The sequence below is a fragment of the Monopterus albus genome, unplaced genomic scaffold, assembly GCF_001952655.1.
Source record: "Monopterus albus unplaced genomic scaffold, M_albus_1.0 scaffold2.1, whole genome shotgun sequence".
NCBI classification, from domain to species: domain Eukaryota; kingdom Metazoa; phylum Chordata; class Actinopteri; order Synbranchiformes; family Synbranchidae; genus Monopterus; species Monopterus albus.
In genome coordinates, this window is record NW_018127882.1 from 5,136,742 (window position 1) to 5,164,397 (window position 27,656).

A 27,656-nucleotide genomic window follows, 5' to 3' on the forward strand; every position below is an offset into this window, starting at 1 on the left:
ACACAAGCAAAACTGTTCTACAGTAATGATGTAGTTGCATCTGCTGAATTGCCTTTGGTTTTATGCAACAGGCAGTGACTAACTGGATGAATATACCACATAAAAATGTTTCACATTAGCCAAACTATGATGTGTGGGTGCAGTGAAAAACATTGGTGGGTCTTATTCCCAGTGACTGTGCCACCACAAGCAAAGGGGTTTACATAAGCTGCGGTTCTCATCACAAATTGACAACCTCGTCTTGTATCTCAATAAACTCAAATTAAATCAAACCAAATTTATTTGTATAGCACTTTAAAAACATCCACTTGACCAAAGTACTTTACATAAACAGAATAAAATCACCATAAATAACTAAAATAAAATAGATCCAGTGCAAAAATAAAACAATATCTCAGGCACAGAGATGACACACATTCAATAAATTAGATTAAAAGGAATGCATCAGGCCCTACTATGTATTAAAAGCCAAGGCAAATAAGTATATTTTCAGCATTCTTTCAGCGGGCTATACTAATCTGGTGTTTTTTGTTTTTTTAGTCATTGGATACTTTTTAAAAGGTGTCTCCTGGATTTGTTGTAAAGTAAAAAGCTAAATCAAACCAATATTGTTAAAACCAGAACAACTCCTTGGCTACTTTTCAAACTGCACTGTCATATAATGTGTTGTTTCCTGCTTCTGGTATGTTTAAATCATATCTATTTGCTGCTGCTGTGCTCATTTGTGAAGACCATGCCCCTTGTCTCAGACGATACCCACAACATCAAAAACTGTGTAAATGCACTCAACAAATAGGTTTTTGGATGTTCTCTGGATAATGACACCTACTTTAAATACTATAATGGTTCAATATATCAACTCTACTGTATTATATACTACTACTTTATATATACCACACGATTCACTGCATTTGTAATTTGTGTTCTATTTGCCACATTGACAGAATTTTTGAGTAATAAAAGGTTGCATGACGTTATATGGCATTTAGAGGGATATCTTACTGAAAGGAAGAAATACAAAAAAGGCATTTCACACACATGTATGTATATATATATATATATATATATATATTTACATTCTGTATTTATCTTTCTATGTACTGTTTTCACTGTTAGTAGCAGAGTCTGCCTTTCCCTAGAGTAAAACTCAGTTACTTGAGAGAGTAGAAGTTCAGAAGTGCATGGGATGTCACGGACGCCAGGTCTCTCTAAGTTTCACCACTTCTCTCCGCCATGATCAACACTTACCACACCAGCGTGGCTCCACCACCGGTGCCTCCACGCCTCAACAGGTCAACCCCTGTCCTCTTCCCGGCTCCGCTTGCACCTCAAGGCCACAACAGGCCTCTCATTCGGTTCTTGGTTGGTGTAGTGGTGCTGCATTTACTGATGTCTGTTGCAGGATTCATCTATCTGTACCAAACTGGCAAAATGGTAAATATTTTTTCACTTTGATTAAGAAATTTTAACAATACAGCTGAGATATCCTAAGAATTGGCCCTATATGTTTTTTACAGTAACTATACAATACTCTAATAAGGCATTACAGGTTCAACTATTTTATTTTGCACCTATTGAATAAAGATGAAAAAAGGTTTAAAAAAATTGTAAAGTATTAAAATAAAATTTGTTTAAATTTTTTAAACACTAACTGTTAAATAGACATTTCAGTTTTAATGGCAAATTGATTGTTTCATTCTAAAAGACAAATAGAGCAGTTGTATAGCACGCTGCTTACACCAGGGTATTGAAACAGATTTTTTTTTAACTCACACATTTGGTTTATGCGAAGACATAAGAGCTAGGCCAATGAAACTGTGCTTTATGAAAAGGAAATGTTCCATAAAAAGCAGACGAGGTGTGATAGTCACAGCGTATTGTCTTGTCACAATATGAGCAGTTTGTGAACAAAGACAGAGAGCTATGAAACTATAAATACGATGTACACAGTATAGTAAGTAGGAAGCTCTGTATTCACCATATTGTGGCCTACTATCTGTCCCTGATCAACTGTTTTCATTCTTACAGGAAAAAAGCCCTTCAAGTGAAAGACAAGGTATATTAATTTCATTTCTATATTCCTAAAAATACTTGTATACATGGCATACAAAATTCCAATCTCAAAAATGACTCTGACTAGAAGTTTGTTCTCTCCTCCAGCTGCTTCTCTGTTATCAGAAAAACAAGAAAACTCCTACAGAACCTTAGCACGCATGGTGGTTGAACACAAAAAAACACAGAGTTTAAAAGGTAAGACATTATGAAAATACCATATTTTGGATTTTTATTAATGCAAAATGGGGTTATCAGTAATGTTGCTTGAACATCTCCCTATGTCTCTTTCCAGTGGGACATGACCCGCTCAGTTCAAAAGAACATCAACTACTACCGCAAAAGCTGGCTGACTATCCAGCAGCCTGGTGATTACTATGTGTACTCCAGGGTGACTTTCTCCAAGGGTGATCCTAAGATCCCACTGGCCAGTATAGTCAAGCTCAGGAAGAATGAGACAGGAAAGGAGACTACTGTGATGCAGGCCTACTGTAACCTGGACAGCACGTCTTCAGGGACCCCTCGCCTGTGCACGGCCACACAGGGTGAGGTGCTCCCATTAGAGAAAGGAAACCAGCTCAGTGTCTGGGTACAGAACATTTCACTGGTGAACCTTGAGGATGGAGCCACAACCTTTGGGATGTACAAACTGTAGGACTACTATATGAGCATGTGCATGGACCTAAGCTGAAGAGGGGGAGCTCATTAAGTGGATGGACTTGGATTTAAATCTTCTGAGAACACTTAAATAAGGGGGATTTTTGTGGATTTCAAAGAAAAAGGCCACATTCCTAAACTATAATTTATTAAATTACATATATTGTGTGTTATTCTGTGTTCCTGTGGTAGTATTATGAATGTTATTTTGTATTTATTGATGTAAATGAGATTGTATGATTGTCTGGTTGCATGAAATGAACTTTATATATTTAATCTAAAATATTGCTTCAGGTCTTCAAAGTTTGTCTTCCATGTACCCATGTCAGAAGTTCACTAGATGTAAAGGAGGTAGACATTAGACTAAAACATCCAGACTAAAGCACCACATATCTGATGTTTTCATTGTAAGGTTACAAAGATATACTGACTATATTTCCTACTGTACATGTGTACACCAAAATGTAGAATATTTAAAATTGTGTAAAGGACCAGGGTGCAGGCATTTTTCTGTAAATCAAAAGAACATTGTCTGAAAAAGAATCATTGTTGAGATGCTTGGCAAATCTAAACTACTAAAATGTGATCAGGTCAATGTAAAAAAAAAAAAAAAAAAAGCAGCACTAAACTCATTGCATTGTGCATTCAGCCACTGTGGCTTTAAATTTATAGGACACAGGAAACCACATAGCGCAGACACATTTGCTCATAATGCTAAGCCTCAAGAAATAGAACAGATATAGGTCACTGCTCATGTACGGTATCTCAGCTCAGTAACGGTGATCACTGTGGTGGCATCAAACTGCGTGTGTCAGCATCTAATTATTTTGAGTCAAACCTGTACTTCTTCAAGTTTGGCCTCCTGAATCACATTTATTTTTCTGCTGACAATTTTCCAAAGCAAGCTACAGAACGCCTGTTTTTTTCCCCACACTGAAATATATTAATTACACATATTGAGGACTGGTAGAAAATGGGCTAATTTTTAAAATATAAATAAATAAAAGTTTAAATTATGTTGACCTAGTTTTTATTAATCACTAGCTACACCTTGTCCAGAGTCAATTTAACCCATTTAGTGGGTTTAAGAAACTTGGTGACTAATACAGGAAAAGCTCCACCCCCCTTCTCTACCCATTTAAGAGCTAAACAGTGCACTGCAAGTTTAAAGTTAGCACCTGCAACATTACAAAACCTAGCAGTGTTTCACATATCACTGTCATGGTGTGGCAGAACTGCATGGAAAGTATGAATCTCTATGGAGGAGTGTACTGATGCAGAGGTGGCGCACTCTCACAGGATGTCATTTATTCTAGTCACTCCTTCCATCCTGTTAAGGGTTTCTTGCTACCGAATCTGAACAACCTACAAAGTCCTGAACCCCACACGTGCTGAATGCTGCTGCATGGAAAGGCCTGGCTTGGTGGATTTTCCATTATGAATGAAGAAAGCTCTGGAGATTTCCGTTTCTCACTTGGAGAAACTGGTGTCACAAGTTACACTCCAATTTTTATATTCAATTTTTAATAAAAGAATGGCCATACCAAACATAAAGTACAGAGTGTCTAGGAAAAAAGCATTACAATACTTGCAACAACAATAATTGCATAGAACAACCTTTCCAAACAATACACACAGTGGTCTGGAGATGTTAATTTCAGATAAACAAGACGAAACCGACGTTCAACTCCCCTACCACCAGTAACTGCTCACTGAGGCTACTGGGAATTGAAAACTACAGTATGTTACACTAAAAACTGTTTAAACAGGCAATGTTAATATCAACAATGAACATATGATAGGACAGAGTCACATATCTGTACAGGGAGAAGAGTCTCTGTAACGCTGAAGAGAATCTTCCTGCTAACAGTGCGGCCCAAGGGGAGGAGTCATTACTGATCACTGAGAGCACAACAGCAAGAAGTCACCTTGCTTTAGTGCCCGTGAGCAAGACAGCGACTCTGCTGCAGTTCTAACAGTGCTGACTTGTACCCTAACACTGACCTCCCTGTAAGGAGGTGCACGTAAAACAGCACTTTCCAACAGGGATTTACAGTATTCCAATATTATTACATTTTGGATCATCTGTAATGAAACATGGGACATGGTCAGCGATTTTAAAACAGTCATCAACATCAAGAAACCTGACTAGATAAAGGCAAATGGAATATAACGAATAGCCTAACTGTGTGGTTGCTGAACCACAAGGTCTGGCCCTTTTTTGGTTAATAAACTGGGCTAATTAATTCTTTATTATTGCAATTTCTCCAAACCTGCCCACCATTCTGGGACCGGTCACATATTGCATTTCACTAGCATCCACTGCTGCGAGAGTAGATAACAGTGTTGACAGTGCACACACACTCAACCACATGATGAAATGTACCTTTGTTTGTCCTTGGAAAAAGACTGCATCTTAAATAGCATGCAAAGCCCTGCTTGTTTTTCATACCTAATATATCTAACCATTTAAGCTTGAGCCAATAACATTGAATACTACAACAAGCCACGCGTGACACTTTTATAAAGCACGCATGTAGTCCCAGTCTGGTCTTAAACTCTCCATAGTTAATCGACCACTTCAGGAGGCACTTAAACATTTGAGCTCTACTCTCCACCAACAAATAAATCTCTCTCAGTCCATTTCCTCAGTCCGTCTAATTTAGCTCTACGGAAATGTGCTAGGAGGGCATAGAGGCTGCAGACAAATAGTCTAACTCTGAATCCTCAAGTCAGACTCTTTATTAAAGACATTTTACCTCTTTTGCATTAGAAAAAAATTATATCTTGTCTTGGCTGAAACAAAGATATTTTGTCTGCCTTCACACATCAGTATAGTTTAATAAAATTTCAGACAGATGTAAAGGCAGCAAAGCTACTATAAAGCAAACTCCACAGTTAAATGCTTCGGTGAACAATAAATAAATGATATTTCTAAAAATCCTAAATAAAAACATCCTTTATCTATACTGCTTATCCTAAAGAGAGTCGCGGGGCGGCTGGAGCCAACCCCAGCTGACATTGGGCGAGAGGCAGGGTCCACCCTGGACAGGTCGCCCGTCCATCACAGGGCTGACACATACAAACAAACAAACAACCAACCACACACACCCACACTCACTCCTAGGGGCAATTTAGAGTCAACAATCAACCTAAGCTGCATGTCTTTGGACTGTGGGAGGAAGCCAGAGTATCCGGAGAGAAGCCACGCAGGCGACAGGGAGAACATGCAAACTCCACACAGAGAGGCACCGGGTCGGCCGGGGCTCAAACCTGGAACCTTCTTGTTGTAAGGGAACAGCGCTAACCACTGTTCCACTGTGCTGCCCCAAAACTAAAGCAAAGCCATATAATTAATATGCTAAAATGATACTTGAATATATTTTATTAAGGAGAGTAAGGGTGAAATCTATCATTATTTGTTTAATAAATGATACATAATTGAGCCTTTTCTATTTTATTATACAGCTGCATCCCTGATAGCTTTGGCCTACAGTATATATCTGGATATCCTGATTATCACATTTCTGACGTAGAACTCATCCTGTAGAAATACTGTACATTCATGCAGGTTTTAAATAAACAGTCATGAGCTGCATTTGGAAACAAGTAAATGTAAGACAATGAGCTCATCTACAGTATCTGACTGGCTGCAGTGGAAACTTGTAAAGTGAATGTGTAGATGTCAGACATGCTCACGAACGCTCAATAAATCCATTTCCCCACTGGGGGGAACAAAAAACAGTCATGATTTAAAGAGAGGAAAATCAGTCCCCTTGGTAATACAAGTGCATGCAAGAGAACATCTTTCAATTCAATGGCTTTGTACTCCTTTGCTACCTCCAACATGAAGCTTAAGAAGCAGTGGATAACTTGTTTTGTCGTTGTTTGAAATTGTTCAGTTTGCTGGAGAGTGTTCACAGTGCCAGTTGCCAAGAGGCAGAATGTTTGAAACATCCATTTTTCAGTCTTGGTTTAGCTGAGCTGCTTCACGCAGGAAGAAGCATGTTTGTAGTCTCATCTAATGAGGCTGGATCAGGAAGACAGATTAGATTTCATCAAAATGTCAAATAAAACTCCAGCACTTGATGTGAAGAACGCATCATCGCCAGTGAGGGAATCCAGCTTTGTTATACGGGATTGAAATACAGAGATGCAACGTAGACAGATACACAAATACATACGTATGCCTGACCCTTCGTGTCCCTCTGCTAGCATGCTTACATAAATGTGTCTGTACACGCACAGCACTAAGATGGGGAGGATTGTAGGGATGTGTTCAGTGGCTGCCGTCATCCCAAGGGCAATCGTTCTTCTGCTTGGCCAGTTTTCGAACAACTCTCTCCAGTTCTTTGCGAGACTTCTGCTCCTCCTCCAGAAACTGCTTCATCCACTTATTCTCCTGTGAAACATTCAGACAATAAGAGTATTTAACACACCGACCATTGTTATACTGTGCTGATTGAATGTTAATTTAGTGTTTATAATGCTAGATGGGGTTCGAGTAAAGTGTTGCCCAGTTATGCAAAAGAAATGACAGAGCAGTAAATAAACGAATGTTTCAGTGGTGGCATCTTTCAATATATATCTGACTAATATTTTCTAAAATCATGTTAATATAGCTTTAAGTGCATTTATTTACAGCTTTTAAATATACATTTCATTTTTTACTTCCCTTCAAAATTTATTTGTTTATTTATTGATTATTTATTGTTTTATATTGTGTTTTATGTAAAAAAAAAAAAAATTTGATTACATATATTGTTATCAGATTTCTGCACTGTTAATATCTGCCCCTCAACAAAATCCGATAGTAGTCCGGCTTTAGTGCATTCAATCAAATCTGCAACCCACCAAAACGCCAACAAAGTACAGTGGCAGTCTTAGGAATTAGGACACAGAACAATGTTGCTGACATGTGCTAAATTATCTATACACACCGAGTTAGTGAAATGTCTGAGCGCAGTCAAAACAGTGGTCAGACAAAACTCTCACCTTTTTCAGGTCATGAACCTCATCCTTTAAAGCGTACACGGCGTCAACCAAGCTCCTGAAAGAAATCAAAACAGTGAGGTCCGAAAAACAAGATCAATAAAATAATACAGTATATTATAGCAGTAGCTGGAGCTTGTAAATAAAGCAAGTCACTCGCAGTGGATCAGTGTTTTAACACCACAAGTTTCAATTTCTCTGTCTGGTGGTCGGGTTCTCAGTAGGCCACTGTACCAGTCGAGGTTGGTTTTGCATATGTGTGTCCAGTTTGTTTGCCTATCTCCGTTAAAGTGTTGTGTGCAGTTGTGTCCAAACTGTTTCTGCAAGACATCCTGGACTGTCTCGGTCCTAAATGGGGCTAGTATTGCTTTTGTCCGACAGTATTTGCATATTGTTAAGTGTTCAATTCCAAATTCTGCGACCAGCATGTAGTTATGCTAAGGAAATAACCATATGTAGGTACCCTCAGTCCCAGACATTATCAAGACATTTTTCTATCGAGAAATCACAAAATTACAAATATCGTTACATCCCTAATAAATATCATCATCATATAAAAGCCAATAGCGAAATAATATCTATACTTTTCCTCGATAACTGTCTGCCCGTTGCTCTTTATCTCCTCCACAATGATCTTCTCTTCCTCTGGCAGGAGCACCTGAGGGACGCACTCCTTCCGCACCGCTGCATATACATACAGAAATTAATGGGAAAGCTTGATTCATGGTTACATCATCTGCTCAAGATATGCAATCAGAGAGGCCATTAAAGAAGCAATTCATCTTATTTCTTGCTCACACACACACACCCACACCCACACACACACACCCACACACACACACACCTGTGGTGGTCTGGTGCAGGCTGGCTCCTGTGCAGTACGCCTCAATCACCCTCAGTATCTGAGCGTCCTCCTCCAGAGCGACGGTGCCTGACAAAGCCACGCAGCAGCAATATCATAAATACACACCAAGGAGCTTCATTCAGCAGATAGTGTTGTGATGTTATATGCATTCTCGTTTTTTAAAGCTTTGCTCAAAATCCATATTTGTTATATTTTAAATATAAACACAAACTAAATTACATCCTATCAACCCTCTAAATTAACATCATGATCAATAACACCATTAAAACCACACAAACATCTGATAATAATAAACCTCTCTCTCTCTCTCATGCTTCCCATACAACTTCACATAACAGTAAGAAAGAGAAAATCCTACTTTTCCTTATGTGAACCTCGTCATCAGAGGGCTTCCGCTCTTTTTTCCTGTTACCCGGCAGGAATTTCTTCATGGGTCGTGGGCTCTTGCTGGAGTCCTGGAGGAGTGCAACATTAAACTGAGTTGGTCTCTGGTCAGACACACTGCTACACACAGCGGTAAAGCCAAGGCTCCAAACCAAACAGAATGCAAGCTCACAGGGACGTGCATCCCTTCTAAACCATCATTAAAGAGCAAAATACCATCAAACAAGGCAGCAAGCATATGGTGATGAGTGTGACCAAACTAACCAGGTAATCTGTATGTGCCAATATGAATCCTGCCAAACAGGGTTATACAAAAAAACTATAAAAATATTTTATTAAATCTTTTGTTTTCTTTAAGGTTTTATCCACCACTGATTACAGTACTGGCAAGTGAAAAAATACTTATGGATTTGTTAACGAAGCCATGGGAACGGAAAGCGAGATGTTAGAAATTATTCATAGACACTACTTGAAACCACAATGATTTGGTTTTACAAACGTGAGGTTTTCTCTTTTTCTGCTGGGTTGAGTTTGAAAACAAGCGCAATGACTGTTTCCCTTCCTGAGCACATTAATAGCTGAGATGTGATGAATAGTTAATTTCCTAAAAATAACTGTACTCATTTGAATGTGTGGTGTCAACATGAGCATAATGAATGACATACTTTATACAATACTTTATGTGCTGTAATTTCCACATGCCCTTGGCTGGAAAGGAGAAGCTTAGTCAAACGCTCAGTGGGAAAACCGACAGCAAACCCATTCATGGAGCATCCAGAACCACTATCACAGTTTCACTCATAAGAATCAGGAGGAATAACTGAGTAAATCATGTCTCTTATAACCTTTAAAGGCTCAGGGATTCATGTAAATAGAGGTGTACAGCGCAACATTTCCTTCCTAACTGGTCTGGTGTGCCAATGTCAATTCAGTGGTGTATGGTAATTTTGGTGTTAAGACTGGCTGTGTTTCACACTATGTACCTGTGTTTGGAGTACACTGGTAGTGGATTTTGCATAGTGCACACACGTTCTGCAATATATATGTCACTTTAAAGCGGCATTATTGATTTTTATGGCCATTTAGGAGCTAAAGAAATTCACAGGTACAAGGCATGATATATAACCACTTCAAGAAATTATGGCTAATGTGTTTAACAACTGCCCACACGCCCTGAACAAAGAAAAGCATCATTCTGAGTTTTGTTGAAAGGTGCATTAACCAAGATCAAAATGAGACTGGATGTGGTGTCTCTCAGGTGTACAGTATTAGCCCCTCCATGACACGCTGCTCCCTGCAGCCCTTCTGTTGTCATTCCGCAGCTTCTCTATTCTGTGTTGTCAAAATATAGTCCATAAATTAGCCCATCCTGCCATCTAACAAAGGTTTTAAAAAGTGTGTGTGAAACCACGAGTAGTGCTTTCAGACAGCCAGCCATGAAGGGCCTCTCAGCAAATTAAAGTCCAAAACAGTGGCTGCCAGACCAAGAGGCCTGTGTTCTTTGGTGCAGACAGAGACGGACAAACAGGGTTAACATTTGTTTGGCTTTTTGAGATGGAGAGCATTAAAAGCAACCAAACGACTCAAGTTTGATTCAGATATGGTGTTTTTCCTTCTGGATGTGTTAGCATCTAAAGCTAATGCATTTGTTTTGATAACAGTAACAACCTAACGTGGTCATGATTTTACATTTGTATTGCTTTAATATAATTTTGATTTGGGAGTAATTTAAACTTTGTGTAACATTAGTGCAGAACCAGAGTTCTACTAGACTGCCAAATTTACTCATTGGTCAGCTAATGCTAACTTTGGACTGGAAGCTACATTTTGTACAATTTGTCAGGTATCCATAGTTTGTCGCTAGGAAACAGGATGTGATGGCAGGGGCAAAGAGCAACTAAGAATGGCTTAAGGTGTCAGCAGAATGACAGCAAACTTGACTGCATTTCACACTTTCTAAAAACAGCACCTCTAGTAGAACTGAGTGTTTTTTTTAAACACATAAGAGACACCATACATGGTGATGGTATCTTACCTCACTACAGGAAAAGAGAGAATACAATTGCAGACACACAGGGCCACAAAAAACAGGAAGCCAACAGATGGCAGTAAGGAAGGAGTGAAACAAACAGTGCATTGGCATGCCAGCTCAACACTGGGGCAAATACACACGCAAAACACACAGGCAACCCCATCCCACCCCCCAACCCACATCCTTACACACACACACAGACAGAAATGAGTGTGATCTAACCTTACCTTCAAGATATAAGACATCCTCTACAGAAGGCAGGATGGAGAAAAAGAAAAAGGGGAAATGTGCATGAAAAATACAATGAGAGAAGGATGTGATAGAGTGTTAATGGTGAACATTTAACACCCCTGGTGCCATTCACTTATTCTTTATCAGCGCAACATTGGGTGATTATTTCATGTAAAAAAAAAAACAAACAAACAGATATATGGAGAAGTGCATGCAAAGAAGATTATACAGTCAGAGGAATATGCATGCAATATGTGTAGGGCAGAAAAAGACCCAGATAGCTACAAGCCTGCTTTATTCTCACTGTATACAAGAATGAGTTTGTGTAGAAATGTGCATATTTAGTGTGACAATGTAGAGAGTGAAAGTCCTATTTAGAGCAGAAATGCCTAGACACATTCTTACTGCTAACACATTACATACTAGACAATGAAATGACAACTGAAAGTGTTAGTGCTGACTGATAAGTTCTACCTCCCACGTCAATCACAGAATGAGCCTCATCAAGGCAAGCGGCTCTTAACACCGTTGCCAGTCAGGCTCGGTGATAATACTGTTGTTGTTACTGGAATAAACTTCCTCAAAACAGCAACACACCCTGTCATGTTTCTGACACAGATGATCTATTCTAGTTTTTGTATAATCATTATTCTTATAATAATGTTTGTTGCTGCCTTTCATAGTCACCACTTACTGGCTCACACATTGTGCAAAGTGTTAATCTACAGATGTGAAGGGTTTTCCTGTTGTCACTGCAACACAGTGCAAGGTTTTGAGAGCCACTGACCACAGACCTAAAGCTACATATCCACCATTATTTGTAAATGCTGAAAGCTAGTTCTGTACTAAGGCACAAAAGCACACTATGGGTGTCAAACACATCTGTGTTGGTAATCACGGTGTCACAAAAAAAAAAAAAAAATCCAGCTCAGACTGGACCCCTGTATCTATTGTCATCTAGTTGGACTGCACTATTTCTTAGCTTTTACTGCTGAACAGAATGTTTAGTGGAAAAATAAAGCAGAACACTGAAGGTGTGAGCCCAGTAATAACAGAGAAGGGGACAAGAGGGACTTGTAGAGGTGGGGGACTGCCTAACTGACTGACAGTTGACTGCATGACCGTGTATCGAAAATACATATCAAGCTTGTGTAGGTTTGTTTGTGTAGCTCTACGACCTCCTACCTCTTTGTAGCCCAGTGCAGCGGAGGGCCTGAGGGGAGGTGCAGGGCGGAGACAGCTGAGAGACCAGGGCTTGCTGATCTTTGGCGGTTCCAGGGGGCTGCGATTGCCGGTACTGAGGCTGCCCAGGTGGGACAGGTGAGTGGGGGTACTGACCATGCTCTGTGGCTTGTTTTCTACAGTCTACAGAAGCAGACAAAGACAATCAAGTGTGCGATAACTGCACAGGGATTGAAAGATGAGTCTAATGACTGTCACCTCAAGGTGTCACTCAAACTGTGAATATGACAGTTTTTCACACTTCAGCATGGTGCATGGTTCCCTTTTGGCTGCTTAGACTTTATATTCTATTTGTGTGTGTATCCTAACCTTTGAGATGGTTCCTGCAGGGCTACCTCCTTTGGTAAAGGGCTGAAGGTGCTCTAGCCACTCCTGTAACTCCTGAGCACCAATGCAGAACACTGTAATACGATCAATCATGTTTCCTGCAGCACACAGACAAACATGTAGCACATGCACCCACACTTATGTAAGTGAAAGTTACATGTGGCTGACATGAGTCAACATATATCACAAGCGCAAAGCCAATAGCAAATTTAGGGGATGCAGCTACAGGTAAATACAAACTTTACACTGCCATATGCTGTCCTGGCCAAAAAAAGGTCCAAAGAATACATTCTTTAAAAAAAAATAGGAGGCATTTTACTTTCTTTGTTTGGGGCACAGATCATTCTACTCTATTATGGTGGTATCCTCAATTAACCTAAAAAGAAAAAAGGAGTCATAATTTTTTCCAGAGCTTCATATGCAAACCTGTGATGTCAAAGGCATAGTGGGCATTGTCTGTATCCTCTGCGTGTCTTGTTACTGTGGTGCCTGTCAGTGGCAGCCTTCCCTGAATGGTACAAACAAAAGGAGAGGAAATAAGACAACATTATGAGTAGGAGAGAAATAGCTTATTATTGGAAAATAATGAAATTAGTTGGAATTATGTGCTCATTAAAATGAAGACTGACATTCTCACTTCTTTCCATGTAGATATTTTTGGGTTTTAAGAAATGGGCCTCTAAGATTTCTGCCACCCAAAAACAATGGATAGGAATGTATTTGTTCACATATTAAATGTTGCTTTAATTTTTTTCCAAATTCTCTGATACTAATACTACTACTGCATGGGTAGATTCCACTGGAGGTAACTGAGAAATAAGAATACACTTATTTCTCAGTTACCTCTCAGTTACCTGCAGATCGGTTTTATTACCCCATTAAGGACTGATGTAGGGCCCATATGCTATAACTCACCTGATAAATAAAGCCACTCATCCGGGGACTGGCGGAAAGCATTACTAGCACATTAGGGAAAAGCATTAAATAGCGCTCCTCTTTTTCCTTCAAGACAGAGACAAAAAAGAAATGATTGGAATGTGACCTAATAGTTTAGGCATACATGTACAGGTTGGCTGGTTAAATGTTTTCATTGACAGCCATTGTTTTCTGGGGCCAAACCCCATTTCACACCTTGCCCCTACAACCTAGGCCTATCCATGTTTAGGTGTAGTGGTAGCAGTGCCCTGATTCTCTTTAGGACTGAGGAGAAGGGTGAAGTGGTAGAGCTACATAGCCCTCCAAATGGTTTTCAGAGGAAAACTCAAAGCTGAGTGGTACTAGACTAATCACAACTAAAGATATCTGCAGGCGATGCTACGTACCTCAAACAAATCCACAAACATTCCCTGATGGCAAAAACATATCCCCTTCTTTGAATTTTGCTTATTTGCTGTTGAAAATTGCAAACCAATACTTAAAGACTAAGCAAGAGAAATCACCGCGGCTGAAGGCGGCAGTGTTATTCAAACTTTCCGACAACAATTCGCTGTATCTGTTTACTTAAACACAAGGGGCAGTGGTGAAAAAAGTAAGCAATGGGACTAGGCCTTGTTGTCACTGACAGGAACGTGGCAGCAGCTATTTTAGTTCAAATGCCAAATGTATGCCGGTTTCAGTCACACACACACACACACAGATGCGAAACTATCACTATAGCTGACAGTAGCATATTTCCGCTCCCGTTAGCAACTAGATACTAGTTATCTCATTATTATATCAATGGAAAATAATGTGTGGTTGATTTGTTAACAAATACAATGAATGTATCGGTGGTTGGAAAGTGGCTGGTAGTGATTAAAAAAAAAATGTCTGTGTGGGGCTTTCTTCCAACCACCAACTAATATCGACCCCTGCGCAGAAACCACACAAAAATCAGGAGCTGGCTTTTCAGTCTGCTTATGGCCTACATAAGGTTTCCATTTTGGCACTTGAGGGGTGATACTGAATTAGAAACAAAGAAGGTTGGATTTTAGCAGACATGGTTCACAAACGCTGAGACTTGCATAATCCGTTTAGGCAATGACAAGTGTGTCACAATTTAAATAAGGACACACTGGATCAGGTTACCATCAGTGAGCTTAATAATACTGAAACTTCACCTTAAGGTGCTGTTCACACTTCCTTCATCTGTTTACAATACATGTCTCATATAAAACAAGCAGACTGTGAAGAGATTAGATGATATGTGAAATGGACTTATGAAAGGGAAAATCTTCACATATTATGTCAATGTAGCTGTCAAATGGAACCTGATGTACAATTTTAAAACCCAACACCTGCGTGGAGGCAATGGCAACTGTCATCCTGGACTGCATCAAACTTCACACACATCTCACCTCACTGGGCCCATTTTTCATGTGGACCTGGGACATGTAGGCCACGTGACCCAGGCTCTTCATGCTGTCTCCCTCCCAACCCCGCACTGGTTCTGACAAGATCTGGAGCTCCAAGTTCTTGCGCTTCCGCAGTTCCTGGCACTGTGTCTAACACACACACACACACACACGCACAAATATATTCACCAGTCAACAAAATGGCAACACAAGAAGTTATATACACAGGACTGCTTTGGACAAACATTTCTCCTCTTCAATTTTGTAGGTTTTCATTGACAGTATCAAAAATATGATGCCTTCTTTTAGAGTATTAGTACTTCATTACTGGTAAAATTTATATTTTACTCAACCTTTTTGTTGAACATTGTAAAAATACTGAGTAACAAGTTGCAGGGAAATATTGTTCTGCTATGCATACAGCTTAAGAAAGTGTAAACATTTTCTTCCAAAGTTTACGGAGTACGTGATTTTTTTTTTTTACTTATTTGTCAGAGGTATAAGGAGTAACCTGCAGCATAAAATAGTACAGTTTCAGGTGTTATGCAGGGGTTCTCCCTCTTCAAACAGGAAAAATGACAATGCAACATCTGCCATTTTCCACTGCACACATTCTGTAGACTGAGCACTGAAGAGATTTAAGTGGCATTTCTGAAGCGCCAGCCCACCCGACCACACATTCACAAAACACACACCAAAACAAGTGAGAATTGCAAATTAGAATAGGATTGTGTGATTTTTTTTTTTCTCCTGCTTTCCTGTGCAGCCCAACCAATGAAACACATGTGAGTCACCGCATCTATTCTTACTAAGAACTCAAGGGCTATGCTGGGGAAACTGTGTCTCAGTAAGTTCACTCAGGTGCAATGTGGTTGCTCGTTGCTAATCCAGCTCTTCTGAGATGGCATTTCAATCCCCACCCACTGTAGGAACAACATGATCACTCAACGTGCAGCAGAGGAAAAAGCGCTAACACTTTCATTAAGTTCTCACTAGGCTTGATTATGAAGCGATAAGGCACGTTACACTGGCATCTGTGCGTTTCCCCTTTTTGACATTAAAGGAGCCTCATAAAAATTCTAAACAATGTCTCAAAACCAAATCAGTTAATTATCAATCTGTGTTTTTATTCTTAGAGTTATAATAAGACAAAACATTGAGGAGAATACCCTACATTTGAATAGCAAATTTACTTAAGACATATTTTATGTCTTGAATTTGTTTGGTACAATACATTAACAAATACATTAAATCTGGAGGTGGAAAATGCTATGAATTAGATAAGATGATATAATGTAAGGCCAGTTACCACTAAGCAGACTTACCACTAGGCTCTTAAATGCTGCAGTGGCCTTTATAATGTCAGCGTAGTCTGGGTGGGCTTCCTGCGGCAAGAAGAAAAATGAGATCAAACACAGCACCTTAATCCGCTGTGGTCAAATCTTAAAGAGAGAAAAGTATACATACTAAATATTCTGTGATATACAGAGAAGAATAAATTCAGGCTTTAGCTTTACATACAATGTCACATTTGTGGTAATTTAGTTATTGGAGGTTAATCAAGTCAACAAAATATAATACAGTTAAGCATAGTCTATACCACAGTGACAAATATACTGTACAATCTAGATATGAATGCAACATTTCATAATTATTTTCCCTTCTTTATTTATCTAAATAAAATATTTGATCTATTATTTCCTTATATATTTATACATTTCCTCTAGTACCTCCACATGTCTCTCCAGCTCCTGCAGCAGGGTCGGGTATTTGTCGAGTCTCATAAAGGGCTTACTGAGACCGGTGGTCAGGGTTAGGATCCCTGGAGCACTCGCTCCCTGGGCCTCCATAAACTTGTCTAGTTCCTCACTGTTAAATACAAACAAACAAAGAGTTTTTATGCAAAGTTGAGTGTAAATTAGCTTTTTTAAAGACTATTTCTATGGGGATAAAATACAGAACCAGCCTCTGAATGTACAAGTCAGGTTTGAGAACATATCAGAAGATACAGATTTATGATGACTTCAGAACTGAACTACACTTGTTTTTAACTATAGATACAGTAGAGTAGCAGTGAAAGTTAAAATACACAACTGTTTCCACGTATTAATGTCAGATTTTTGATAATAAATACAATATTGGTACTGAATACAGATGGTGTGGCAACAAAGCCATGAAAATACCACACTTCCTAATGAAGTCTAGTTACAGTGAGGCCTATATATGTAACATCTTTTTTTTTTTACATTTCCATGTATTTGTCATTGATGTAAGAACCACAAACACTTTTACAGTGTATCACACCTGCATCTGAGGACAGACCACAACTGTAATAATGTTAAAGTTGAAAAGGCCATATAAAATAGGTTTTTGCAATTTTGCTATCAGGTTTACTCCACTGCACAGTTGTCAGCAGGCTTTAAAAAATCCAGAATCTCAGTCATACCGTATTCTGTAGCAACACTACCTGGTAACATTGAGTAAATGTGAATGTAACACTGAAAGAGCTCCTGCAACTGAAATGCAAATGTGCTTACTGTGAAAAGGCGCCTTGCTTGCCTGTCAACATAACCACAACTCTATATATCCTGTCAACAGTCAGCTTCCTGTGTAAGTCAAGCTATTCTGCAGTTTGCAATGTAGAACCTGGCAATCCACTTCTCATTATTCAGGACTGTATCATTTAAACTGCACCGTTGGATTTTACTATTTTACAGTGATCTATGCAACATTCTGCAGGTTCCGGTCAGTGATACATATTAATGGTAACTGGACTGGAGGAAATTTTCAGTGCACGGGGACTCGGTGTAGCTGCTTAGACCCGGTTCAGTTTAATGGTAACTTGACTGGAGGAAATTTTCAGTGCACGGGATTCGGTGTAGCTGCTTAGACCCGGTTCAGCCTCCTGGTCATTTACAAATGGGACGCGTGACACCTTGTGGCTAAAAGCTAAACTACAGCTCATCAGCAGAAAACAATAATGCAGAAGTATAAAAAAAAATTACACAACACCACTTTTCTACTTTTCAGATATATAGAACAAGTACTGTGAAAAGAAAAGCATGTAAGCAAAGTTTATGGCCATTTAGGGCAGTAATATAAATGGTCTGCAAACTTTTTTCTCTTCTCAGACTGTTTAATTTAATCAAAGAGACATAAATCCACAAAAAATAACTAGATAAGAGACAGGTTCAAGAAATAAAAATTATTTTGGGTGGCAAAACGTTCTTTTCCCTCATGTCATACCTGGGGAATCCGCTCATGGCACATTCAGTTCATCTTGTGACCCCTTGTGGGGATCCCACTGAGCCACTGGGTTATATTATAGCTGGAAGAAAGTTGTTTCTCTTTTGGAAAAACCTTGTTAACTAGTATAAAATTGTAACCTTAACCAGCTGAGTGAGTCTAGAAAAATAAATGACACTTAAGTCAAAGAAAATAAAACTAACATCTCACAAACATGCAGAACTGTAAACCCGAAACACTGCTCTAAATAAGAAAAATTCTGAAGTCTGGCTTAACTCCTCTGTCATATGAAAGACTATAACATTTCACTGTTAATCTCAGTTTTCCCTTTTGACCTTTGTGATCAAAGACCTCTCTGGTGTGACTGTCTACGGCGTTTAGTGTGCGGGGGCTGACCTGTGGTCAGTGAGGATGCAGACAGCTGAAGGGTGGCTGGAACAGTAAGCCAGGTACAGAGTCTTGATCTGACCCATCAGGTTTAAATAGCAGCCAGCCACTCGCTGCTGGCCCTCTGGGACTCTGCAAAGAGAAAGAGACAAATTGAAGACACTGTATAAGTACTTATTTTAAGAATTTAAGGGCTGGTTTTAGACTGCTCACGTTTCCATAGGCCACTTCCAAAAGAATGTCATACCTTCCTATATGTATGAACATACTTTAGTTCCCCAAAGCAGCCATTTATTCCCCCATTAGTTTTGGATGTCCGAGTTTCCGCACCAGTGCATAAATGCACCAAAAAAACACTTGCAAATAGGTTGTCTATTTGAAAAAATATTTCAGCCTTTGCACATTGGTATCTGCGCCATGAAAAAGAGACGTCTGGGAGGAAGGAAGCGATTGCAGAAATGAAGTGTGGTATGCTCTGTGAAACAACTGGCAGTAATATACAGGGTGTGAGTGGTGCACTATGTGATCCAATACTGCAAATACATGAAAACTAAAAGAGCTTTCTTGACTGAGTTTATTATGTTTCACAGAACAAGACATGGGGGGAGGGGGTCCAAATACTGTGCTCCAGTAAGACTACTATAACATAGAACAGAATCTGAATATAAGTGATCAAACTACAAAGGTTTTCACGGTGGTCCATGTCCACCACGGCTTACTTGGTACAGTCCTCCAAAGCCACACACAGTCCCTGCTGGAAAGTCAGGATCTCCTCCAGGTTTCCACACAGGGTGGTGCCGTCTGCACTGCTCAGCCTAAAGATACACAGCCAAAGTGTTCAAGCTGGCAACTGCACTTTGAAATTCAAGAATTTTGGATGACCAAAATGATCAGCACCATTTCCCTTGGTAATCTACTATGCCCTCTGCTTTTAGTGTCTTTTGTTCATTAATGCATCTATCACGTCTCATCATTGCTCTTACTTGTCGCTGGTTTGCAGGTTTCGTAGGTAACAACTCAGCAGTGTTTGTAATTCTTTGACAAATTCCCGCTCATGCTCCAAGATGTCGTGTACCACCTGCAAAAGCAGCAGAATACTTCGGGTTACATGTTGTCAGGATTCAAGAAAGCACAGCATTTCCAGAAATTTTAAATGTCACGTATAACAGGTTAATAACCAACGAAAGCTGGAGGATTACTTCATCAGTACTTTGGTTATTTTAAGTTCCCTTAAACAGTAAGAAAACTAAGTGATGCAGTGCTGATAGAGAGGCATGTTATATTTATTTGTTGAATGAATAATGACAAACACACAGATCTGACAGTCATACAACATTTTTGATTACTTGAGTAGGAAATATACAAACTTAAAAGCCATCATTTTACAGGTCTCACCTGATTTTCTCTGCTGTCAGAATTATGCTGTCTGTCACTGACTGATCAAATTAAATGATTTCAAATACAATATTTCCTCACTGTCACTTTCAACAAAGACAAGTGTGACCTGTGAAGCCACTCACTATCGTTCAGCTGCAAGCAAACCTGCATTTTGACCACCATACAAACTGTATATAACACCAAATTGGTCTAAAAACCTTCTGAATTTCAGCTTTTGTAAGATCGGTAGGGAAAAATTTGTATTTTTTATGTAAGTATACATTTGAAAACAACCACATAATTTCACTCACAACACTGTAGTAGTTCTTGGTCAGCTGAGTTCCTTTAGGAGACATTGGCTTCTCTGCAGAGGAGATAAGCAACAAGCATGGGAGAGTTCTTCTAAGTCAATTCATAATAATTAATAAGACAAAATATTTACACTGATATCCAGGCAATACAGAACCACCTTAGAGATTTTAAATATCCAACTGAATTACGTTATTTTGTCCTCGTTCGGAAGGGAGTTTCAAAAGACTTCTTTACAGAACAATGCCACTACACCATCATTACATTTCCAAAATCAGGCGTTAAATGCAGATCATCATACAAAATGTTTATAATAGTCATTTTGAAAATGACAGCGCCATCATCAGGAATACATGATCTTAAATGTGAGGCCCAACTCACCGCAAGATTTGACCTCTCTGACATAGTTACTGGGAAACCAGCCAGTCTTGCCGTTGAGCATGCCTTCCCACCATCCTCCCTCCTCCTGCCGTGTCACAAGGATCATTTCACCTTTATTGAACGACAGCTCATCCTCATTGTTCTGCTTGAAGTTGAAACGAGCTTTCACCATCAGTTGCCCACTGCCACCGTTCTCAGACATCTCCTGATAGAGAGGTTGTCAATCACAGATGATCAGCAACACAAACACTAACACTAATGTTTAAAATGTCTGTATGTACAGTGGGGTTCACAAGTATTTAGACAGTGACATATTTTGTAATTTTGCCTCTGCGCACCACCACAATAAAGCTGAAATGAAGCAATCAAAACGGGAGGAGGTAGGCGTATCACTGTTAGAGTCTACAATCAAGAGGCACCTTCATGAATATAAATACAGAGGGTTTACCTCAAGGTGCAAAACACTGGCAACATTCAAGAACAGAAAGGCCAGAAAACATCTGATAAAGCCTGCCCAGTTCTGGACCAAGATTGTCTGGACAGACGATACCAAGAATAACTTGTACTAGAATGTTGGGCAGATCTAAGGCGTGCACCATCATCTCTCAAATACAATGGAGGCAGTGTGATGGAATGGGCATGCGTGGCCTCCAATGGAAATGGATCACTGGAGCTTATTGATGATGTAACTGCTGACAGAGCTACAAGGATGAATTCTGAAGTATAAATCTATACTAAATACTCTGATTCACCCAAATACTGCAAAACTGACAGGACCGCACTTCACAGGACAGATGGATAATGACCCAAAATGTACAGCGACAGCAACCCCAGAGCTTTTCAAGGCAAAGAAATGGAATATTCTTCAATGGCCGAGTCGGTCACCTGTCCTCAACTCAACTAAGCATGCGTTTCACTCACTGAAGTGAAAACTGTTTAATGAGACATTTTTGTTAAACCACTTGAATTAAAGCTGACAATACACACTTCAGTGATATATTGACTACTTCATTTCAAAATCCTTGTGGTGGTGTGCAGAGACAGCTGTAAAATCTAATTTGGGTGAACCAGTTTCAAGCATGTGAAGTGAGGAGACAACAGTAAGAGAGAAAATCAATCGACGGACAGACAGAAGAGACCATACCACTGATTTGGATTGTCTACGCAGAGAACCTTTGGATTTGACAGAGGAGAATGTGTGTGAAGACGTCGAGTGGCTAGGGGAGGTGGCACCGGACTGTGAACATGACCTTTCAGCAACACATTCTATGGACACACACAGAGGAAACATGGAGCTTCTGTTATTTCATTTACACTCATCTTTGAATGCACAACTCTCAGGTATACAGCATAGGTTCACCTTGAAAACGCATGCACACCATCACAGTTGACACAGGTGCACATACTGTAGTTTGGGGGCTGACAAGCTGATATAATTAATGCGAGTATGGTCCATTGCTCTGCACAGCCCCAGGATAATGAATATGCACACACACACACACACACACTGGATAAACATTTACGATGCTTGATAGAATAATTTTACAAAACTGGCACACCATTACAAAAAAATAAAAAGAGAAAGATCAAGCAGCTGTAAAAATGAAGGCAGCATGCAGTCTATAGATTATAACATATCTCAGTCATCACTCATGCAGTCTATGGTTAGCGCAGCAAATATGTTCATTCTGAGTAAGTGACGCATTTATCTTCTCCAGCCATGTCTCTTATCTGACGTGCAGTCTAGTGGGTGACTTGTGGAGGGAAATCAGATTTATGTTACAGACATCCAACGTTTCTACAGTATCACCGCTGAGCCACTGCAGTAAAAGGAGCAAAGATTTAGGGTCAGTAGCTGCTAGCTCTCCTGCAGTGTGAGTGCAGTCCTTGAGATGCACTGACTGGGGGATCAATTTTGGTGCCAGTGCTCACTTGAAAAGTGACACAGAGCAGCCCTCTTACAGAATATCAAGGAGAAACAAGCTCACCTAAGATTCTCCATCAAATGCCAACTTGGCACTCATCAGGTCTACTGTCTCATTACAAATGAGAAAATAATAAATAATAATCATAATGTGCACTATTAGCCTTTGTAACCTCTTCTGACCCAATAAGGAGTTTAACACAGAGGCTATAACACTGACAAACACCTAAATATGTTTTTAGTTCAGGCAGTAAAATGCTCTATAGTGACACTTTTTGCACAATTTTTATCAGCACATTATCTGGAATATCAGCACTGTATGAATAGATGGAAAAAGGCTGGATATTTCCTATGGCTTTCCATATGCTGAGACATCAGGGTGCATCATACTGAGGCAGAACTGCTGCTGGTGGGGCTCATGGATCACACGTCACTCCTCCCACACACACACAGAGAAGCCTAACAAGCCCCTCTGTCACCTAGGCTCTGAGGTTACCATGATAAAGTCTGTACACAGGTAATGCTAAAAACATTTACCCTAAACCAACAAAAGGAGCACAGAAACACATAACGCAGAAGCAAATCCAGGCTTGGAAGAGCATCACTCTTATGTTTGATCACATTAGCTAACATGCGACCAATCTACTTCAAATCAAGTTCACTGCCGAGCATAGCCAGCCTATGAACAATTTGCAGATCAAGCCAAGCTTGGCGCTGACAGAGGGGTCTTGTCCACCGCATCTCATTGTGACATGCATCCTTCCCTCCATTTAAGTGCACTCGAGAGACTGATCATGCATTAATAAAGTGATCAGAAAGTGTCACATATCACAAAGGGAAAGTGTAGCAGGAAACATCGTGTAGTATGGAAACAGTCAGCTGATTAACTGATGGGTCAAAAACAGAAAATGAATTTACAAAAATTCTGATAATTAATCAAGAAGGGAGTGTATGTCTAAACGGCAGGCCTTCATATTCAGTTGCATACTAGAGCTTAAATGAAAGAAAAAAAAAATCAACAATAAAGCAGGATATTATTCAGGGTGTATCAAGCTATGGATGCACATGAGGAAATATGGCACCCAGCATGACAGAAGCACACACTGCCACCCCAGCTGCCCATGGGCAACACACTCAATCATGATTTAGGATGGCTGAAAACTGACGACCATCATGGCACATACAGGAGGCAAAAACTACATGTAGTGTTTACTTATTATCTAAGCTTGTTTATTGGAATGTTTGCATCAAGTGCCGGGGAGGGGTGCACGTTTCTTATCTCACTGAAATCAAGTTTTTCTTTTTGCTATTAGATGCCTTGTTTTCTTTAAGCCATCAGGATAGTATAATGTAACATCTAATACTAGCCACTACAATCAGATTATTCACTTCCAGAGAGGACAAAATATTAGCTCTTACCTTGTGTGGCAAAGTTGACGGCCAGCAAAGAGGTCAGTACTTTACTAAAATTCTCACCAGTATATAACCACTCTGGTTCAAACCCCTGGATGGAAAAGAAAAAGAGAAGATACAATTACACCAAATAAAACAAAAAAAACCTGTTCCTAAAACCTGGAATCCATCAAATGTGGAAAAACTGTCAATTCAAATTAGAACTTATTCTATAAATTGCACAGATCTGAGCAGTGACGCTTGCTAAATGCACAGAGAGAGAAAGAAAATGATAGGCACAAACAACAGAAAGATGTGCACATTAAAACGCAGACAAGGATTTGAATAATCCAGTAGCAAGACCGATAAAAACTGACAGCGAGCGCGACCCATATTCTGTGAGTTAGTCATTTGTAAAACACACAGTGCCATGCTCATGACTTGTAGACGCTCACACACTCACAGACACACAGCTTGCTTGGTTTTTCTCAGACAGCTATCTGCACTCCACCAACAGATAAGGCTTCACATTTTAAATAAACCATCTTAAATATAGAGTTTGAGTACAGCATTGGTCAGGAGTTGTGTATAACCTCATACAGAGTTAAAGCAAGTGATTACATGACAACTGAGATGGACTTGTGCTTGCTTTTCATCAAGAAAAAAACAGCTACAACACAATATTGAATTTCTGCATAATGATTTTGTATCATTGGTATCAGAGGCAAAAAACAGTGGTGAAACCCATTTGCACTGATGGAACAAAAGGAGGTGATCTTATATCATTGTCTTTATCTCAATCCGAAACAACCAATGCAAGTACTGAGACCTTGGCTGTACTTATGGTCAGCAGTTTCAATGATTCATGTTATAAATACACGCTGCTATTCTGAATGACTATAAAATCAATACAAATAAATCAGCTCAAGCAGTTCATAACAGCAGAAAAATCTGGGGCCTTGAGCAGTAACTGGCACTTCCTCTTTCTGCATCTCAGGGCAGAAGTGAAACCAGTATGGCCGCTCATTTTGTGCAGTCACAGGACAAACAGGTGATATTAACTATGGCAAAACACAAGAGAAAGAGTTCTTTAGCAATGATCCCATCACCAACCAAAGGATGGGCAGGGCTCGCTGTAGTGCCACAGACATCCCTTGACTGATGTATTTGACAGTGGCCCTCCAAAAACTTCTGCCCGTGAGCTACTGGCTGGCCGCAAAAAGCGTCTAATTATGGGCTAAGGCAGGGTTGATGGATAAAAGCAAAGGGGCCATCCTAGACATAACAAGCCAGCTGGGCAGAACTACTAAACCACTTGATTTAGCTGTGAGCCAAGCTGCTGACTCGATTAGCTGTTTCATGAAAATCAACCGATGTGATTCAAGACCAGAAAAGAGTATTTATATAGCTGGAGGCAAAATTACTGTCCACTGTGGCAGTCAAACAGGCTGGTGCAGAGACAGAGAAAACTCCCAACATCTGCAAATGATTTGATCCTTTCCAGTATTAGGGTACCTTTGTAGCAATGCAGGCCTTTAGTGCCTTGGGATTTTATTTTATTTTTTTACTTGAAGCACAAAAAAGAAGAGAGGGACAAAAGATCTCGCAAAGTGAAAGAGAATGGGATTTCAGGAGAAAGTAAACAGGGTCAAAAACTTTTACTGTGTCCAATTGAAAATAGAGCTAGTGGTTCCCTTCCTCTCCGGCCAGTGGGAGTGACTGACAGCATGGCTGTGTCTCACACTCCACATGGAAGTGTGAGGACAACATCTGCCAGTAGAGTAAGCAGACCACAGCACAGGCAAGAGTGTTTTTAAGTCACCTCTGCAAACTGCAGTGGGCTAAGAAGGCCAAGCAAGGAGGTAGTGACAGAGAAAGGTCAACCCACATCAAAACATCGTACATTTGTGCATGAAACTTGACACACAGAGGTAACTTACCTCCACTTTCAAGGACGAGCATCCTCTTAAAAACTCCCTGATGTTGGAAATGCACTCGGCTTCAGTTCTTGGGTCCTGACAATACTGAGCACACACACAAAATAAATATATTGAAACACCTCGGATGAATATCCCATATCGACATCTGACACAAGCGCTTAAATAACCCTTCCAACCGCCGCTACGGTCAGTTCAGTCGTACATAAAAGCGCATAAAGTAACATCATCGTAGTGATCAGTGTGTGTTAACCTACGATTGACAAAATAACTGAATTCTTCCTGTCTCTCCTTCATGCATACAAAACCATTAACACCAAAGAAACATGCAAATAACCATATTGACGCAAAACATCCGCTCAAATTCCCAGCCTTCAAAATAAAATCCTTATTAACGGAAATATTCGAGAACGAATATTAAGGACAAGTTTGGCTTTTCAATGTTTGTAAGTAAAGTCCAAACTGTACTTTTAAGCGCAGTGTATGACAGCCAATGAGAACGGACAACAAACCCAGCAGAAAGGTAAACGAAACAATAGAGAAGTTAGTACTTCCGGTTTTATCCCAGTTGTTTTCAGTTATATTAACGCTTTTTTCCAAGGGGGAGGACGCACCGGGAAGAGCCGAGCCACTAGGAGGAAGTGACGAACTGTAGTCGCAACTGTTATTTGTCACTATCAACTTTGCCATCTCTATAACCAAACATGTTATCAACGTTGATTATGTTTATCACATCAAAAAAAGTTGTTTAAAAAGTGTGAGACGACTAAAACACCCCGTTAGATCCCACCGATATGATCTATGTTCGATGTTTCGTGCACTCCGGCTACGGAGTTTGCCCTGTTTTTTGGTAGGTGTTCACACCGACTCGCTCGTGTCAAGAATGCGGAACATTTTATCCGCTTCACAGGAAATCATATCTTGACATCTCACATGTGAAAACTCGTCAAATGCAGACTCAATTCGATGCATAGCGCATCACACATAACGCAAACACAAAACTTGACTGTACGAGAAGTGAGCAACAAAAAAATGCCAGGCCCGCTGCAGGGAGAAGTTCTTGTCGGTAGGCTATCATTTCCATCCCCATTCCAACCCATCCCCCTCCCTTTCACCAGTACTACCCTTTGGTATTTGTGGCCTTTAGTAAGCGTAAACCAACAACTCACCTTGGCAGTGAAGCCAGGTATGAGCCGCTCTGCGAGCTTGCACAGGACAACCCCATCCTTCAGCGATGTTTTCAGAAACTCCTCCGGGTCCGCTATATTCTTTTTAGGCGAGCTGAGCACTCCCAGTGATATTAACCACGTTACAGTCTGCTCCTCTGGATTCATAGTTCCACGAAATGATCATTGCCTGAGCATGCTTTTAAGAAGAAAAAAAAACTGGTGGCCTGTTCCGTATCTATATGCAATATGCAACTGACATCCGCACTTCTGCTAGAAGTTTAAAAAAAAAAAAAAAAAAAAAAAAACAGGGGGGGGGGGGGGAAGGGGCCCACCCTGGCTAAAAAAAAAAAAAAAAAAAAAAAAAAAAAAAAAAGGGCGGCGGGGGGGGTTAGGACGACGCTGTTTCTGTACGCAAATCT

At 40.0% G+C, this 27,656-nt stretch overlaps 2 protein-coding genes across 6 annotated transcripts; one reads left to right on the forward strand and one right to left on the reverse strand.

Moving 5' to 3' along the window:
- Positions 1 to 1,190: 1,190 nt before the first annotated feature.
- Positions 1,191 to 2,801, forward strand: cd40lg (CD40 ligand). Its single transcript, XM_020591389.1, has 4 exons — positions 1,191 to 1,434; positions 2,029 to 2,056; positions 2,161 to 2,243; positions 2,348 to 2,801. Exons 1-4 carry the CDS (start codon positions 1,234 to 1,236, stop codon positions 2,705 to 2,707), a joined length of 672 nt encoding a protein of 223 aa, XP_020447045.1. The 5' UTR covers positions 1,191 to 1,233; the 3' UTR covers positions 2,708 to 2,801.
- Positions 2,802 to 5,826: 3,025 nt separating this feature from the next.
- Positions 5,827 to 27,508, reverse strand: arhgef6 (Rac/Cdc42 guanine nucleotide exchange factor (GEF) 6). Of its 5 annotated transcripts, none has more exons than XM_020594301.1 (22): positions 27,238 to 27,508; positions 26,072 to 26,155; positions 24,159 to 24,243; positions 21,960 to 22,081; positions 20,816 to 21,020; positions 20,437 to 20,489; positions 19,732 to 19,826; positions 19,468 to 19,563; positions 18,758 to 18,880; positions 16,846 to 16,984; positions 16,441 to 16,500; positions 15,119 to 15,265; positions 13,698 to 13,784; positions 13,209 to 13,290; positions 12,765 to 12,880; positions 12,399 to 12,578; positions 11,210 to 11,230; positions 8,925 to 9,021; positions 8,546 to 8,632; positions 8,286 to 8,385; positions 7,705 to 7,759; positions 5,827 to 7,111 (listed from the first exon to the last, which is right to left on the reverse strand). In XM_020594301.1, exons 1-22 carry the CDS (start codon positions 27,400 to 27,402, stop codon positions 6,989 to 6,991), a joined length of 2,322 nt encoding a protein of 773 aa, XP_020449957.1. In that variant the 5' UTR covers positions 27,403 to 27,508; the 3' UTR covers positions 5,827 to 6,988. The 5 variants fall into 5 exon arrangements, with proteins under 5 accessions (XP_020449957.1, XP_020449966.1, XP_020449941.1 ...); XM_020594310.1 differs by lacking the exon at positions 27,238 to 27,508 and adding an exon at positions 27,002 to 27,188; XM_020594285.1 differs by lacking the exon at positions 27,238 to 27,508 and adding an exon at positions 26,537 to 26,632.
- Between the last annotated feature and the right edge of the window lie 148 nt (positions 27,509 to 27,656).